At 38.9% G+C, this 17,923-nt stretch overlaps 1 protein-coding gene across 4 annotated transcripts in view; it reads left to right on the forward strand.

Annotated features, from left to right (window-relative positions):
* Positions 1-17,923, forward strand: part of EFCAB5 (EF-hand calcium binding domain 5) — a 1,692,224-nt gene that overhangs the window by 1,416,529 nt on the left and 257,772 nt on the right. For all 4 annotated transcript variants that reach the window (XM_044054470.1, XM_044054473.1, XM_044054471.1 and 1 more), the window contains one exon: positions 5,327-5,499. In XM_044054470.1, the coding sequence (XP_043910405.1) occupies positions 5,327-5,499 (173 nt within the window). The remainder of the gene's footprint in view (positions 1-5,326; positions 5,500-17,923) is intronic.

Consider the following 17,923-nt stretch of genomic DNA (forward strand, 5'->3'; position numbering starts at 1 on the left):
ATTTTAATCCTGACCTATTTCAGACGGAAATTGGTTTATGTAACTGGAACCCCTTATAAATGCTTCCTCTTGAAAATGCAGTAATCTACTTTAATACAACTTTTTTAACTATTCTTGATAAATATGCTCCTGAACGTAGTATTAGAATTAAATCTAATTCAGCCCCTTGGCTCTCCCATGAAACAAAAAAACTTATTCTTACTAGAAATAAAGTCTGGGCCTCATGGAGATCCCACAGAAATAACCCTGACTTTCTACACTTCCGTCAGCTTAGAAATTTAACTAAAAAGGCAGTAATATCTGACAAAAAGAAATTCTACCCTGAACTACAGCAAAATCATCTAAATAATTCTAAACTCTTCTGGTCCTCAGTTAATAAGCTCCTCTCCCCAGGAACCTTTAAAACACCTTCCCCAATTAATGCTGACCTAGACTCCCCTCAACAAACTGCAGATGCTTTTAACTCTTTCTTCACTGAAACTATACAAGCTCTAGCTAAACAGCTAAATGCCAACAACTTCTGCCTACCAAGCAACATAACTAACTCCTCCTTTAAATTCTGTCTACAACCTATCTCTACAACTTACATTTATAGACTCCTTCTCAAACTAAAACCTTGCACCCCCTCTGCTGACAAGCTCCCTTCACTATTTCTTCAAAAGGCTGCCAAGGTCATCGCATATCCTATATCTATTCTCATAAATAGGACCATCAAAGAAGAAATCATCCCTGATATCTGGAAGGCCTCTCATATCATCCCACTTCATAAAGGTGGAAATTCCACTGACTATTCTAATTATAGACCTATTGCTCTCCTCTCACCCTTGGCAAAAATTCTGGAAAAATGTATTCATCATCAACTTGTACAATATCTCTCTCTTCACAATATTATAGCAGACTGTCAACATGGTTTTAGACCACATCACAGTACTACTACTGCCTTGCTTTCCTTTGTAGACACTATTAATCAGAACCATAACAACAACTTACTCTCTTCTGCCCTCTTCATTGACCTCTCTAAAGCATTTGATATGGTCAACCACACTTTATTACTTAAGACTCTTGAATCTCTCTCTTTTGATTCCTCAGCCATTACATGGTTTAATTCCTATCTCACAAATAGAAAACAGGCAGTTCTATGGGATAACCACATTTCCTCTTTCTTGCCTGTTTCCATCGGAGTTCCTCAAGGCTCTATCCTTGGCCCACTTCTTTTTTCCCTCTTCATTAATGATCTTCAAACAATAATCCCTCAAGCTACATGCATTCAATATGCTGATGATTCTACACTCATCTGTTCAGCATCTTCCACTTCAGAACTGATCTCTCTTACCCAAAATGTCTTTAATACTGTGGAAACATGGTTCTCCAGTCGTCTCCTCTTACTAAATGCCAAAAAAACTAAACTTCTCTTTACCCCCAATTCCAGGACCTCCCCCTTAAACTTTAATATCTCCTCTAACAGTGCTACTTTCATCTCACCTGACTCTACAACTAAACTGTTAGGTATTACCATTGATAATAATCTCTCTTTTGACCAACATATTAACAACTCTATAAAACTAGTCAACAGAAAAATAGGATCATTGTATCGAATTAAACCATTTCTTACACCAGCTACTAGAACTAGGATCGCTCACTCCCATCTTATTTCTACTCTTCTTTATGCCTCACCCATCTTTACCAACCTCAAGAAAAACAACCTTAACAAATTAGCTACCTGCTACAATAGCATTGCTCGCTTCGCTACTGGTAACCCCTACAGAACCCATCATTGTCTTAACCTGAAACAACTAGGCTGGCTTGAAATTCAAAACTATCTCGCTATCCATTAACTCATCCTGGCCCATAAAATACTGTACCAACCAAAAAACACTCCTGTACTCTCCCAACTCATAATCCCCTATAGCAATCTTAACTCTCTCCGCTCTTCGAGTAAACTCTTGACTACTTCTATAAAATCTAATAACACTGCTGGTAACTCCCTTTTCACCAATTCTGTAGGTACAAAATGGAATTTGTTACATACTAACATAACAATGATTTCCTCTCTGCCTTTTTTCAAACAAAACATTAAACGACACTTCCAAAATCACTGGCTTTGTTCCTGTTGTAAACCTGATTAACCTTCCACTATTACTACTTATCTTAAACTATCTCTCTTATTCTTGTTTCACTCTATTCTCCACTAAGCTTTTCTCTTCTCCCTTTTCATCCTCTCCCTGCTTCTTTCCCTGTTAACTTTCTTAACCTGCTTTCTTCGCCTCTAATCCTTTATTTTCCCTACCCCACTCTTATTGTTCCACTTTCATTACTTATTATCTTTGTATCTTTATCTCCAAGTATTTTTATTTCCTGTATGATGTTATTTGGAATTTCTCTGTGTGTGGTAGTAATTAATTAATGTTATACTAACTTTTTAGAAGAGTTTTGAAGATGTTTGCTGTTTTTTACTAACCTGTTTTCTAAATGGCTTATTGTTATCTATGTTGATTTTTATGTATGTATAGATTTTTTACTTCTGTGGAGCTTTTCTCCTTGGGCCTCTACTGAAAATGGAAATATATCCAGCTAGACTAAGCCCGGTCAACAAATGTAAAATAAAAAATAAAATAAAAAATTCAGTATAGTTTTTTATTTATTTACCATTGCACTTGTGGGTTGGGGATATGTTTGTCCTGTACATGTCATTTTAAGATGCGTTTTAAATTTGTAAATTGAATGATTGAACAATTTATGTGTGTATATAAATGGTTTGTTGCTTAGCTACCACTCACTCTGAAGAAGCCATGTCAGGATGGTTAAAGCGCTTAGTGTGTGAAACAGTTATTAACAGATATTAAAACGCTTTGGAAGTACTCTGTTGGTCGTGGTATATTTTTTTGTTTTATCAGTTTCATATCCATTGGGTATTTGTTTGGTGATATGTCAACAAGCAGGGGGAGATGGGGTCCTATCTCCTTTGCAGACTGGCTCATCAGGTCTGGGATCTAGGTATCTCGTATCAGGTGTTTCATCAAGCAGTTTACATTTCTTCAGAGCACAATCTAGTGGCATAGACTCTTTGAGCCAGTCTAGAACACTACTCACGAATGGGTGCTTCACAGAAATGTGTTCCTGGACATTGCCCATCAGTGGGGTATTTCTCAGGTAGGTCTCTTTGCCTCCCCTCTGAACAGACAACTTCCTCTATTCTGTTACAAAATCCCAAGTCCTCTGACTTGGGAAGTGGACACCCTGTCTTTTCTTTGGAAGGGAATGTTTCTATTTGCTTTCCCACCCCTTCCTCTGTTATCTTGGGTTCTGTACAAGATCTGGCAGGATTTTCCCAGAATCTTGCTGGTGACTCCTTTTTGGCTCAGAAAGCATTGGTTCCCCCTACTCTCTCATTTGCTTAGGGAAAATTACCAGGTGGATCTTCCCACACAAGACAAGGGATCTCTTGTCCATCTTCATTTGTCCACTTCATCTGACATTGTGGATGATAGGTTTTGATCCCTTTTAGGCACCTCTTTTTTATGGATGTTCTCTGGGTTCTTCAGTAGGCCAGGAAACCCACTATCAGAAAATCCTATATGCTCAAATGGAAAAGATTTTCTGTCTGGTGCCTCTCTCACCATCAGGATCCCTTATCTGTGGAGGTTCCTGTGGTTCTCTCCCTCATTTGTGTGATCTGCTTCATGCTGAGTTGGCATATACTTCAGGTAAAGCTCACCTGTCAGCAATTTCTGCTTGTCTGCCCTTGTATCCTTTTCTGGCTTCTAGGTTTGAGGTCAAGCAATTCATTAAAGGCTTCCTTCATGTCAGGCCTCCCAGGAAGCTTATTCTGCCTTCCTGGGACCTCAATTTTGTACTTGAAAAATTAACCCAGGCTCTTTTTAAGCCTGCTTCAAAAGCTTCCTTGCAGCATTGTACTTGGAAGACTTTTCTGCTTTTGGGTCTTACTTCAACCAAAAGAGTGTTGGAACTTCAAGCTCTCATAGCTATTCCTCTTTTTCTAGTTTTTCATTGAGACAGGGTGCATTTCATACTAATCCTTCTTTTATGCCCTAGGTGGTCAATGAGTTGTCCCTTAGTCTATTCATCTTGCTTCCTTTTTTCCTACCCCGCTGTGGGCCAGTGAGAAGATTCTTCACAATTTTGATTTGCATAGGCAGAGGAATCTCCTTTACTCCTCCCACTTGCTGGGGTTATGTTTCTCCATAAAGATCCCACTTTTGTTGAGGGGGGTAGTCATGCTTTTGCCCCCAAACTAGTTATCTCATTTTTTTGTGGGCAGCAGCTGGAAAGAAAGAGGAGGCCTTTACTCCCTGGAGGCATGCAGCTTTCTCAAGTGTGCTCTGAAGTGGCTGTACTGGCTTTATTGAACAGATCAGTGATTCATCTCCCTGTCTTCAGGAATGGCAAGGCTTGTAGGGTCAGCATTGCTCTTTAATAGAGTCTCAGTTGTTTTTTTTGTTTTCATCAGTGGTCAGTGCTACTATTGGCTTTTGTTGCTAAGTTCACTTTTTAGCTGTAAATTGCTTCCAGATCTTTTTTACACTGTCCTTTGTCAGATGTGGCTGCTATGACCTTTGTTGTGTGGGGCTTCCCTTTTGCAAGCATGTTTGTCTCAAGTGCCACATTGGGAGTTTGACCAGTTCTGACCAGAATGTTTTTTAGTACTGTATCTTCTGAGCGTTGTCCTGGTATGGTCCTCCAGCTCCTTCAGCTGTTTCCACCTGGGTGGTTTACTGTGGTGGATTCAACTCAGACAGTGGACTCATCAAGAAGGACCCTCAGTATTAAGATACAATATATTTTCTTACCCTATCAGTTAATCTATGATGGGACCTTCTTTGATGGGTCAAAACTACCCTTCCACTGTCCCCCATGGATGAGTTCTTACAGCCATGTCTAAGCTGTTGACGTTTCCTGTAATTTGGGCAAAGTTATACTACTATATCAACTGATAACAATAAAGATGTAACAATTTCCTTATTGTTTCTTGATTTGCAGGTAAGTGGCTGGGAACGAACTGGCAGTTGCAGGGGAAGAGCATACTTTTGTAGTCAATGCATGGGTTCACTGCATATTTTGTCAGAGGCGCACATACTGTATCGATGCATGAGCTTGATAATTTTCAGCAAAAGAGATGCCAAAGACTGATTGGTGAAAATGATGACTCCAGTATTATGAGTCATCAGGGAAGGCCCTCTCATAGATCAGCTGATACAGTAAGAATACACCAGTTATTTTCTTATCTGGTATATTGCCTGACTGTAGTTGATTATTTAGGTATGGTCTCTAAAGCTTTCAGAATATAACACATTTTGCTTGTTGCCAGGATGCTGAAAGCCATGGAAACAACAAAAAGATCAGTGCATACATTGCTCTGCTGGAACGCAGCAAGAAACAGGAGGACTTTGGCAACACTGTGCTGAGATATGTAGCCTGTACAGCAGATGATGCTGAAATGGTATTGAACAAAACATTGCACAGAAACATGAAAGGAGTAAGGTAAGAGAGCTCATAGGATTATCTGTTTTATTTATATGTTCACCACAACTACCAAAGGGCCTGCTGGAAAAAAAAACAGCCAAAATATGAATCTTTTTTTTCTGGATGTCAGCTACAGCTTAAACACGACCTTAACAGAAAAGATGCAGCAATACCAAGAACTGACATCTGTCTGACCTTCCTCTGGAGAGTTACAGTGGGCACTACAACAGATATAAAACTTATCTTCCCAGTGGCAACCATATATTGCGGACACATTATAGCATCATTTCTTGCTTTGTATGTATTGTGAGTTTGTGTGTGTCTATAAGCCAGCAAACCAAATCTCACCCACTAGTCTTTATTTTCTTTATATAATACCATATTGTAGTTTCAGCGATTAATCATCTTACATACTTCTATCATGTTTTTTTCCATTCTGTACTTCTGTTGTTTTTTATTTATTTGCTGTGCCCACCTGCATCTATGTTCTTCTACTAATAATTCTCCCAATATGTCTTCTGATCATTTTGCATTTTCTCTAAACTACACCCTAAAGATAACAAAGTCAAATGTAAAACTTGGTGCAGCTATTCCCTCTCTTCTTCTACCTTGTAAAGAATATCATGTTTTTTAATTTAGCCTAGCTTTGCAGATTACTTAAAATTACTGCATTAATCATTTCTGCATCCCTTTGAGATTCATAATGTACATGCTACACATTAGCAAGTTCGTTTGATTTATTTTTTTAGAAAATTTGTAAAGCACATGACAACTCTACTATAAAGCTGTACAATTTTATTAAATGTATCTTGTATTCCACAAGCTCCCAAGTCTATCTTGCCCACTTTCAAAAATTAAACTTAATGCTTCTGTTTTCTCTTCTTTAAAAGTTAAACCATTTACCTTCATTTTCCTTCCAAAAATGTCCACACACTGTTAATTATAACATTCCCAGGTTTCAGTATAGAAGGTCTGTATTTTCCTGATTGGAAACAAGAACAACAAAACCCACGCATGTACGGCAAAGTGTACCACCCAACCAAAGCATGTAAATGCAAAAAAACAAATAGGCCAGCATTGAATTCCACCAAAAACCTTTAATAAAAAAAGTTTAATCAGCTGAAATACACATAAAAGAATCCACAAAAATACTTACACCCAAAGGGTGACAAAGTATACCAGTTTCATCATAAAGCCTTCATCAGTGCTATCTGACAAATAATTTTACAATCAGTATATATATAAAACAGCCCAATAATGCACCACACAATTATTCAGTCACAATTGTTCATTGAGTCCTGGAGAAAATAAGCCACCTAATGTAATTATCCACATTCTTTCCTTATAATCCAAAAGAGAATGTAAATTTTCTGAAGAAGTGTTTGGTTTATAGATTCTGTCTATAACTGTAAACCTAAACCTAGCAGAAGGATGTAATACCTGATGTTTATATAGAACATTTGTATTTCTGTGACATTTAATGTCACTCATATGCTCTGATATTATAAGTTTGAATGGACGAGTAGTCTGCCCGATATAAAAGGCAGGGCAGGTGCAATTTACCAAATAGATCACCCAGTCACTACTACAGTTTCCAAAGACTCTTGTATTATATACTTTAGGACAATTAAAGGAAGTGAATGAGCTTTGTTTAGGGACCATATTGCAAAACCTGCAGTGTCCACATGGAAAACTGCCCATGGCTGGGCCTCCTTGTAATGTAGTTTGTAAACTGTTATGTACCACCTGATTACCCTTTTTGTAATAGTTAAACCAGCCCCCCCATATTGTTCCCCTTCTATATCCAAACCTGCATCTAAGTGACAAAAACTGAGCTAATCTATCCTCCATATATAAAAATATCCTAATGTTTGTGTATAATATCTTGTAAGTATCTGGTATTGCCCCCCAAATTCCATAATGAATCTAAGATGAGAATCAGATTTTAAACTTTTGTCTCTATATGAAAGAGTCCGTTGTCTGTTAATGTCATGGACCTTATTGCTGGCTAAATTAACATCTTATTTATGATAACCTGTATCATAAAATCTATGGGCCATATCATATGCCTGAAGATTATAATTTTCCGCAGTGGAGCATATTCTTTTTAGTCTTAAGAATTGAGATTTAGGGATGTTCTTAATAACATGGGGAGGGTGACAACTGGATGCATATAACAAATTGTTAAATCTGGATATTTCCTGTAAACATTACTGCTCAATGTACCATCTTCTAATACTTTAACCTCCACATCTAAAAAAGTTACACTCTCCCGATGATAATTCAGTGTAAATTGAATCCCCCATTTGTTTTCGTTGAGATACTCAATGAACTCAAATAAATAATGCTCATCTGACCTCCATATTAGGCAACAATCGTCTAAATAATGACGCCAAATATCTATCTCCCCTAGAAATAAATTATGATTGATGTCATAGATTAAATGATGTTCAACATAGCCCATGATCAGATCCTCATAAATGGGAGTGAAAGACACTCCCATGGCAGTACCCTTCATTTGCAAATAACAAACATTATCAAAATAAAAAACATTTTTATTAAGCACATGCTCTGTTAAGCACAAAAGAAATGTGTTAAATCCAGGCAGATAAAGGGAGACTTTGGAAAGCCAAAAATCCAACGTTAATAAAACAGCCCAGTGTGGAATATTTGTATAAAGTGCACTGACATCTAAAGTGCACAATAGCCAACCCTTTTCCAACTGTATATTGCTTATGATATTCAAAAATTGTGTGGTGTCTTGAATCCGTGCTCTAACATGTCAACAATGGTTTCAAATATTTAGTCAAATATTCAGATAGGGGTTTTGTTAAGGAACTTTGCCCTGACACTGTAGGTCTACCTGGAGGTTTTTCATAGTTTTTATGTATTTTGTGTAGAATATAAAAAAATTGTTTAGCAGGATTCACCACCGTAAGATGATATTTATCATGCTTGGATATATGCCTTCTTCACAAGCCAGAGTTAAAGAATTGTAAATTTCAGCTTTGAAAATATTAGTACGATACAAATCCATATGTTGGTAATATTGTTGATCTGAAAGTTGACAAATGGCTTCATTATGATACATATGCCAATCCCAGATGACAACTGCTCCCCCTTTATCCGCCTGGTTAATAATGCTCAAACATAGTTGAGTTATGCGTTCCTCCCTAGTAATATTATCCTGATAATGATGTTCATCGTGTTTCACTGTTGCAGTCATAACTGAAGGGTGCTCCTGCCGGCAGGCAGCCCGAGGTCGGCCAGAATCCCAAAGTCTGGGTCCGGCGTCGGCTGTACAATCCAGTACCCTGACGTCAGTACGCTCTGGTACATAGCCCTCAGCCGACGCCATCTTCTCCAGTCTTTCTTGCCGTGCGGTGGAAAGCAGCTCGCAAGTCGTTGGTTGGCGATTTTCGAGCAGCGTTTTTGGTTGTTGTCGGTCCGAAGTTCTTACTTCTCTTCTCAAAGCTAAGTACCCCGTTGGGGAATCTTTTTCTTGTTCCTCCGATGTCAGAAAAAGTTAATTGTATTACGTGTGGGAAACAAATACCTCATAAAGATTTCCACTCTTACTGTCTACCTTGCTTAGGCCCTGACCACGACGTTTCTTGTTGTCGGTTCTGTGCCAGGTTTAATTCCCGTACTATCAAACGCAGGTACGACTGTGCTCTGAATTACTTTGGCAGACGCTTCAATTATAGAATGTCGTTGGATTCTACCGGAATTCAAAAGAAGCGCAAAGACAAGGACAGGCCTCCGAGGTCCAAACAGGACTCGTTGCAGCTGGAGCCAGCGTCCGGTTCGGCTGTCGTCAGTGAGGCGCTTTTGCAGCCCCTGTCGTCCGCCACTTCTGAACCGTTGGCCGATACGGACTCCCATGGGGAGCCATCAAGGCCTTCTATTTTATCTGCTGCAGGACCTTCGGACGTTGCTCCCTCGGATGGGTCCGGAACCGCTGTGCAGGTACCGGCTTCTGGGGGGTATTCAGGCCTACTCACATCACTATTTCAAAGACAAAGGCAAAGACACTGTTAAGTCCAAAGCTCCTGCTCAAGCTACTTCTGAATCTACTCCCAGGACACAGAAGCAATTGTTAAGGATGGCTGAAGATTTGCTTTCTATGATTAGGGGTTCTCACCCCCCCCCCCGAGAAAAGGCCCCGACAGGATGTTCCTGTGGATTCCTCTGACCAGGCTTCTATATCTTCTGTTTCTTCCTCTGATCAGGAATATTATTTTCCTCCTTATGAGGATTCGGATGCTGAGGACTCCTTGCCCTCTGCTTCTCTGCCTGAAGATTTTTCTTTTGGGGAAACCCTACATGAGATGAGGGAACATTTTCATTGGGAAGGTCAGGATTATTCTGCTTCCAAGAAGAGGCTTAGAGAATTCCTTCTTCTTCCTCAACATAGGCCTTTGGCTATCCCTCCTGTTCTTGACATTGTAGATGATGCTTTTTCCGAGGCTAATTTGAATCCTGATTCCATGCCTCCTGCTCCCTCTAAGCCTGATAGGTTTTATAGGGTTCCTGAGTCTCATTTGTTTTTGTTTAAGAATCCTTCTGCAGATCCTGAAACTATTTCTCAGGGTTCTAAGGCTGCTAAAGTTGCTTCTTCCAAGAATCCTATTCCCTCTGAGAAGGATTCTCGTGCCTTAGACAGGTGGGGCAAAAAGGTATATACTTCTGCTACCCTTTCTGTTAGGGCTTTAAATTGCCAGTTTCATATGTTTAAGTATCAGCAATTTCTTTTGTCTGTTTTAAAGCAAAAGCTTGCCTCTCTTCCTGCATGTGCAGAAGATAAGGAACTACAGGATGTATTGCATGCAACTGAACAACTGAACAAACATAGCTTGCATTGTGGTTTTGATGCTTTGGATGCTTCTTGCAGGGCCGCAGCCTCTGGTACTGTTATCAGGAGACATGCTTGGCTTCGTGAACAAAGTTTACCTGAACAGGTTAAGGCTAAATTATTAGATGCCCCTGTTTAGCATGATGTTCTTTTTGGATCTAAGGCTGAGGAATAGGTTATTAAAAAGATGGAAGAAAAGGCAAAATCTATGCAAACTGTGAAAGATTTCTTGCAAGTTCAGCCTCCTAGATTTTCCAGGAATTGGCCCTCCAAAAATTGGTCCTTTCCCACGTCTGACAGGCCTCAAAGGGGAAGATATAGACGCTCCAGAGGTCGTGGCCAGACTCAGGCCTCCTACAGATTGAGAGAATGGACTATTTCTTCACCTAGAAGGGGAGAAGACAGATCCCAATCTCAAAGAAAGCAAACTCAATGACTCTCTCGGTTGGGCTACAGGACCTCTTCACCTGGATGCCCCTCTCGGAGGAAAACTTTCTCTTTTTTACAGAAATTGGACTCGTATTACCCAGGACAAATGGGTATTGGACGTGATTTTAAAAGGCTACAAATTCCACTTTCATACCTTGCCAAGGGCTTTCGGTTGGCCAGATCTGCCAAAACATCAATGGTCAGAGGCCTTAAATCAAGTGGATGCTCTTCTGGCCATGAGAGCCATAGAGCCTGTTCCACTCTCAGAGATGGGAAAAGTTTTTTATTCAAGACTGTTTCTGGTTCCAAGAAAGCAAAGCTCATGGAGACCTATTCTGGACCTTTCTGTGTTAAACACCTTTTTGGAAATTCCAAAATTCAAGATGCTTACTCTGCAGCAGCTGATTCCAATGCTCTCTCAGGACGCCTGGATGGTGACATTGGACCTAAAGGAAGCTTATTTACACATTCCCATCAGGCAGGAACACAGGAAATTCCTCAGGTTCAAGGCAGGTTCGAGACACTTTCAATTCTCTGTACTGCCCTTTGGTTTATCTACAGCGCCCAGAGTCTTTACCAAGTGCCTGGCACCAGTAGTGGCTTATTGCAGACTCCAGGGGATTCAAATTTACCCCTATTTGGATGACTGCCTTATTCAGGCAGACAGCAAGGATCTTTTACTTCAACATCTGGCTTTTGTTCAACGTCTCCTCCTCCTACTGGGATTTTCAGTGAACACAAAAAAGTCACATTTGATCCCTTCTCAACAAATGGTATTTCTGGGAGCCCTCTTAAATACAACCTTACAAAGGGCCTTCCTCACTACAGAAAAACAAATACAGCTGGCTTCAATTTTCAAGACTTTGGCAACTCTACCTCAGCTCACTGCAAGGAAATTCCTGCAGGCACTGGGCTACATGGCTTCCTGCATTCTGTTGATCCCAAATGCAAGGCTTCATATGAGAAAGCTTCAATGGTATCTGAAAAGTGTATGGTCACAGCATTACCACGATCTGGACACTCTGATTCCTCTGATCCCCTGCCTCCAGAAGGAGTTCCTTTGGTGGTCCAGGGTGTGTGCTTTAAACGAAGGAAAGCCTTTCCGTCTTCCTCAACCTTCTCAAATCATAACCACGGACGCCTCGGATTATGCTTGGGGAGCACATTTTCTAGGCAATTGCCAGCAGGGAACCTGGACAAAGGATCATCTTCACTGGCACATCAATCTGAAGGAAATGTTGGCAGTTCAAAATGCTCTTCTAGCCTTCAAGAACCTTTTGCATCCAGGACCTCTTTTGATACGCACAGACAACACCACAGTCATGTGGTACATAAACAAGCAGGGGGGTTCTCATTCATACCCCCTTTGCAGACTAGCTATGACTTTATGGGACACAGCTCTAAATCTGAATCTACACCTCCAGGCCCAGTTCATACCAGGAGAACAGAATCTCTTAGCAGACAGCCTGAGCAGGAACGTTTTAGATCCTCACGAATGGATGCTAGACACCAACTTATTCAACAGGATTACTGCAGTTTGGGGATGCCCCCAGATAGATCTGTTTGCATCCCACCTCAATCATTAGCTGCCTCTCTTTTGCACCAGGTCATTCCACAAAACAGCTTGGAAAGTGGATGCCCTGTCCTTCAGCTGGAGAAACCTTTCGGGATATGCCTTCCCTCCTCTTCCTCTACTTCCTCGGGTATTACTAAAGATAAAACAGGACAAGCCCAAGTTCCTCATCTTGATTGCTTCAAATTGGCCTCGACAGTTTTGGTATCCAACTTTAAAGCACCTGTTCTTGGAGCCTCCTTGGATTCTTCCTCTGAACCCTTCTCTTCTGTCCCAGCATCAGGGTCAGTTACTACATTCCAATCTCAAGACCCTTTGCCTGACAGCTTGGCTCTTCAAAGGAATTTGATTTCTTCTAGTCTTCCCAAACAAGTTTTGGATGTTCTTTTGGAAGCTAGACGGCCTAGCACTAGGAAATCCTATGCCTCTAAATGGAAGAGATTTTGCATTTGGATGCAGGACCGAGGCTTGGACCCTCTGGTACCTGATCTCTCTTCTATTTTGCTTTACCTCTTGGATCTTTTGTCTAATGGACTTTCCTTTTCTTCCATTAAGATTCATGCTTCTGCTATTTCTGCTCATTTCAATACTGATCCCCCTGTTTTTTCTCATCCTTTGGTGAGACAATTCTTGAGAGGGGCGAAGAATTTAAGACCTCCCAGGACCCCTCCTGTTCCTGCTTGGGATCTTAATTATGTTTTAGAAAAACTTACTTTGCCTCCTTTTGAGCCTGCTGCATCTTCAGATATTAAGTTTTTGTCTTGGAAGACAGTTCTTTTGTTAGCTTTGACTTCTGCCAGAAGGGTCTCAGAGTTGCAAGCTCTCATGGCTGTGGAACCATACCTTATTTTCCACCAGGACAGAGTATCCTTGAGGACCAATCCTACTTTCATGCCTAAGGTGATTTCAAAAGTGGCTTTGAATTAAACAATTCACCTTCCTACCTTCTTTCCTAATCCTCAGAATAAAAGGGAAAGGATTTTGCACTCCTTGGACGTGCACAGACAGTTGCGATTTTATTTGGACAAGACTAAAGAGTTCAGAAAATCTAACCAATTGTTTGTTTCTTTTGCCTCCAGTTCTCTTGGAAAGGCTATTTCCAAACAAACTATTTCCAAATGGATTTCTTATGGAATAAGGTTTTGTTACACTCATCATGGGAAACTTTTTCCAGGTACTGTGAGAAGTCATTCTACTAGAGCAGCTGCTACTTCTACAGCTTTTCTCAGGGGAGTTCCTACCAAGGATATCTTGGAAGCTGCCACTTGGAGTTCTGTGCATACTTTTTCCAAGCACTACAATCTCCCTTTGTATTCTAAGACCAGGGCAGGCTTTGCCTCTGCTGTTTTGCAGGGTCTTCTTGCTGCCCCTTCTTCTATCTGAACCTCCCCCCTTTTTTTCACTGCTTTGGGATTCCACCCTTCAGTTATGACTGCAACAGTGAAACACGATGAACATAGTACAGTTGTGTACACCTACCATAAATGTAGATGTTCGAGTGTCTTCACTGTTGCAGTCGGTGTTTCCCTCCCTCCTATCCCCTCTTTTTCTCTCTTTTGTGGTGTATTTGTGTTTCCTAGTGGGATTCATTTATGATCTATTGGGAACTTCTGACATCTAGGGCAAGAAAGGCTGGAGAAGATGGCGTTGGCTGAGGGCTATGTACCAGAGCGTACTGACGTCAGGGTACTGGATTGTACAGCCGACGCCGGACCCAGACTTTGGGATTCTGGCCAACCTCGGGCTGCCTGCCGGCAGGAGCACCCTTCAGTTATGACTGCAACAGTGAAGACACTCGAACATCTACATTTATGGTAGGTGTACACAACTGTACTTTCTTCATTTTTAACTCTGGAAAAATGTAACTCTTTCAACACCAAACTTTGAAAAATAGCTACATTTTTGTTCATGGGAGGTACAAAAGTGGAAGTCCTAAACCTGAAATTGTGTGAATTCTCAACATATGGCTCAGAATCTGCAAAATATCATTTTAAATTTAATTTGCGACAAAAACTAATGATGTCCTGTGCAAAAGAAAATTCTGACACCATGAACTTGGGGACAAAACCCATACCTTTATTCAACAATTTCTGTTCTATTTGTGTAAGTTCCAAGGATGAAATGTTATGAACATTGAAACAATCATTTATTTGGTTGTTAACACTGCCATCATGGCTTCCAAACTTGCTCCTGTTTCCTCTATGTTTCCTCCCTCCCTGCCTACATCTCCTAAAGAGAAACCAACATTACCCTTTTTGACAGGTGGAGAACTGTGTAAATATGTTCCTTCACTATCTGTAGTGGAGGAAGATTCATCCCATGATGTGTATCTGATGTTGATTTGGTATTTTTCAATATAGATCTCTCTCTTTTTCTTTTAAAATTGGGCTGGGATGGGCCTGATTTATTATTCGTAAACTGCACTGTTTTCTTAATAGGTTCATAGGTTCATACTAGGCTACCTGCCCTAGGGCATTTATAAGCCTAACCAGAGTGTGTTTGGCTTTCAACACCCATTTTAAATTAATTTTGCTGGTTTACCTGTAGAATTGTCCCTAACATCTCTCTGAAACGTTTTAATCATTCTGGTTTTTAAATTCTGTTCTAATTGTATCAAACATCCTGAAAGTAAAAAGATTTGTTCTTGGTACATATCATGATCTTTGTAATCCTGCAATTTAGTGCACAATTCCCCTATGCTCTCAGTCAAGGATGTAATTCTAAGTTCATAGAATTCTATCAGAATCTTTACAAAACTCATAAAAGATGAATGTTATACTTGTTGCCATTGGGTTAATAACGTTTCATCAACCCCCTTAACAAATGGTTGTTTCCTAACTCTCAAGCCTTGTGGAGTAATGTTATTTTTTTATATGCCTTAAATAATCTAAGATGCCAAATCTGAATTCTCATTTCTTTCACCTCATTAGTTAACTTAGTAAATAGGTCTTTAAGAGAGTCAAACTGGACTGAATCCCCAGCTCCCCCTTTGGTTGATGATATACAAGCATCAACATTTTTTATATCATCTCTATCCACCAAAAGGCCTTGAGTAATATTAGTCAATTCCATGTTAATGCTCTTATAATGTCCAGTATACAAACAAGAAATATAGAATACCAACTATAAATAATATAAATAAAACAATACTTAAAAAAAAATAACTGACTGACTTGGAATGCAACGCACAAAAATCAGAACATTCAATTTAAAGTATAATAAATGTGACACCTGTAAAGCCTGAAAATTGAAGCTTTCACATACCCTATGTCAGAATATTACCTATCAACCCCCTACCAGTTGTTAAACATGTAAACATACCATCAGGTCATGCCACCAAAAAATGTATCTAAAATTTTAAAAATATTCATCCATACATAAAAAATATTTACCACATTTACATTCCTACAATTTCTTAGAATAATAAGTAAATTGTGAGGCTCAAAAATTATCATTTTTGTGTGTATGCTCCAAAAGCTATAGGACGTCAGCATTCGCTACTTCGTCCAACATTTAAATAAACATTTCACGTAGTCAAGACATTATTCATGAATTCTTAACCAATATTCTGAAAACACACCAATATAAGGCCGTACACCTTAATAAAAGGGCTTTATTACCCCTATATTAAGATAATCTCCAAAAACAGACACAATAAATCTACAAACACATTGGATATCAGCCTTCGCTTCTACATGCAGTAATGAACACAGTTTGTTAATATATAAAAAATGCATGTACATTAATGATCCCCTAAAGCTAAGAGCCCATGCATAAACTCCCTCACCTCCTTCAGTGGTCTCAACTCTCACTCGCCCACAAACTAGTAAACCATCCACTAAATGTCTCATCCCTCCAGAATCTACTCCAACCCCTATCGCACCACCAGACCACTAAGATCCAGCAACAAAAATCACTTGCAGATCACTAAAGCCAATAACTCTGCTGGTGAAACACTATTCTCTTGCGCCATAGCCAAATTATGGAGCTCACTCCCACCCACAATTACCTCCATACCATCATGCACCCACTTCAAAACTTTACTAAAAGCGCACCTAAAAACATGCTGGCTATGCCCTTGCAACTCCCACTCTAATCCAAATGTCGAACCCAGCACAGAGGCTCGGCCAGAACAGGAACAAAAACTTGTTTTGTTTAACTTGGCTGAACCAGCTCCCCACCACAAATGCTCCGGTGACGAGGTTGTAGTGATAATAAATTTTTTATTCCTTAAAAACTTCCACACTGAAGCGTTTTACAAATGCGTAACACAGACTAAATGAATGACAAATAATCAACACAGAGGGTTAAGCGCTTTCATCTGTTCCTCACAGACTTCCTCAGAACCATCTTTACACTTCCGCTACACATTTAAATACGCCCCTTTTGGCGCCAAAATTGTGTTTATTCATTAATACATTTAAAAACTTTTTTTATTATATATATAAAATATAAATACAATTCATGAATTATTATATTGTTTCATGTTTATCTATTTATTTATGGATGCCTATATGCATTAAACCATGTATTTCATCTTAGTTTTCAGTGTTACCACTGACTAAATAAATAAATAAATAAATAAATATCAATGGACGCTCGTGTTACTGAGTGTAATGGCTCGATATGTATAACTACCTAAACACTATAACATCCTACTAATCTACATGACTCTAACAAAATGAAAAGTGCTAAATGCAACAATCTACATCTATAATCATAAACTATAATGTTTGTGAGCTGTACAATATGTACTAAATATACATAATATAGATGTAAATATTGGTGAGCTCACAATCAATATCCTAGTTAAATGCTGAAATGAACAATGTATAATATATCACTAATCAAAACCTCAATAATGTCTAAATCTATTAAAATTCTACTTGCTAAAAACACATATGTGTTTGGATATGTATCAACAATTGATACACAATAATAATAAATAATAATAAATATATATAAAAGTTAAATATAAATATATATTGTTGATTGATGTGTATGTCTCTTTATGAAATATATTGTACAAATTTTGTAAATTATTATAACTACTGTTTAACAATTATTGAATATTATTTACTGTAATTAATAACAGTGTAAAATTATATCAAAAATGTGTTAAAAAGTCAAAATTGTGATGACTGTACTGGTTTCTTATGGATTAAAAAATTGTATAAAATTATGTATAAAATTATGAACAATTACCTACTGAACCTACTAACATCTAATACAACAGTGTATGATATTGTTAATGCCCTAATATAAGAAATGGTTTTAAACTAATATATTCAATAAGACCTGGGTAGGTAGTTGCATCGAGACATATTTGCCACCTACTTTCTAAACACCCTAATTTGGCCTTCCAATTACCACTATCAATTGTTCTTTCCACCTGATCTATAATAAAGAACTTAAACAGGTGGTCATTACCTTTTTCTAATACATGTTTGCTCAAAGCATTTTTTGTATCACCCTTCTTTATCTTATATAAATGTTCATATATCCTAGTTCTTAATTTCCTTTCGGTTTTTCCTACATAATAAGCGGTGCATTTTACACACGATGCTAAGTATACCACTCCTTGA

Source organism: Protopterus annectens, chromosome 13.part0, assembly GCF_019279795.1.
Source record: "Protopterus annectens isolate FY-2018-M chromosome 13.part0, PAN1.0, whole genome shotgun sequence".
In the NCBI taxonomy this organism is placed as follows: Eukaryota; Metazoa; Chordata; order Ceratodontiformes; family Protopteridae; genus Protopterus; species Protopterus annectens.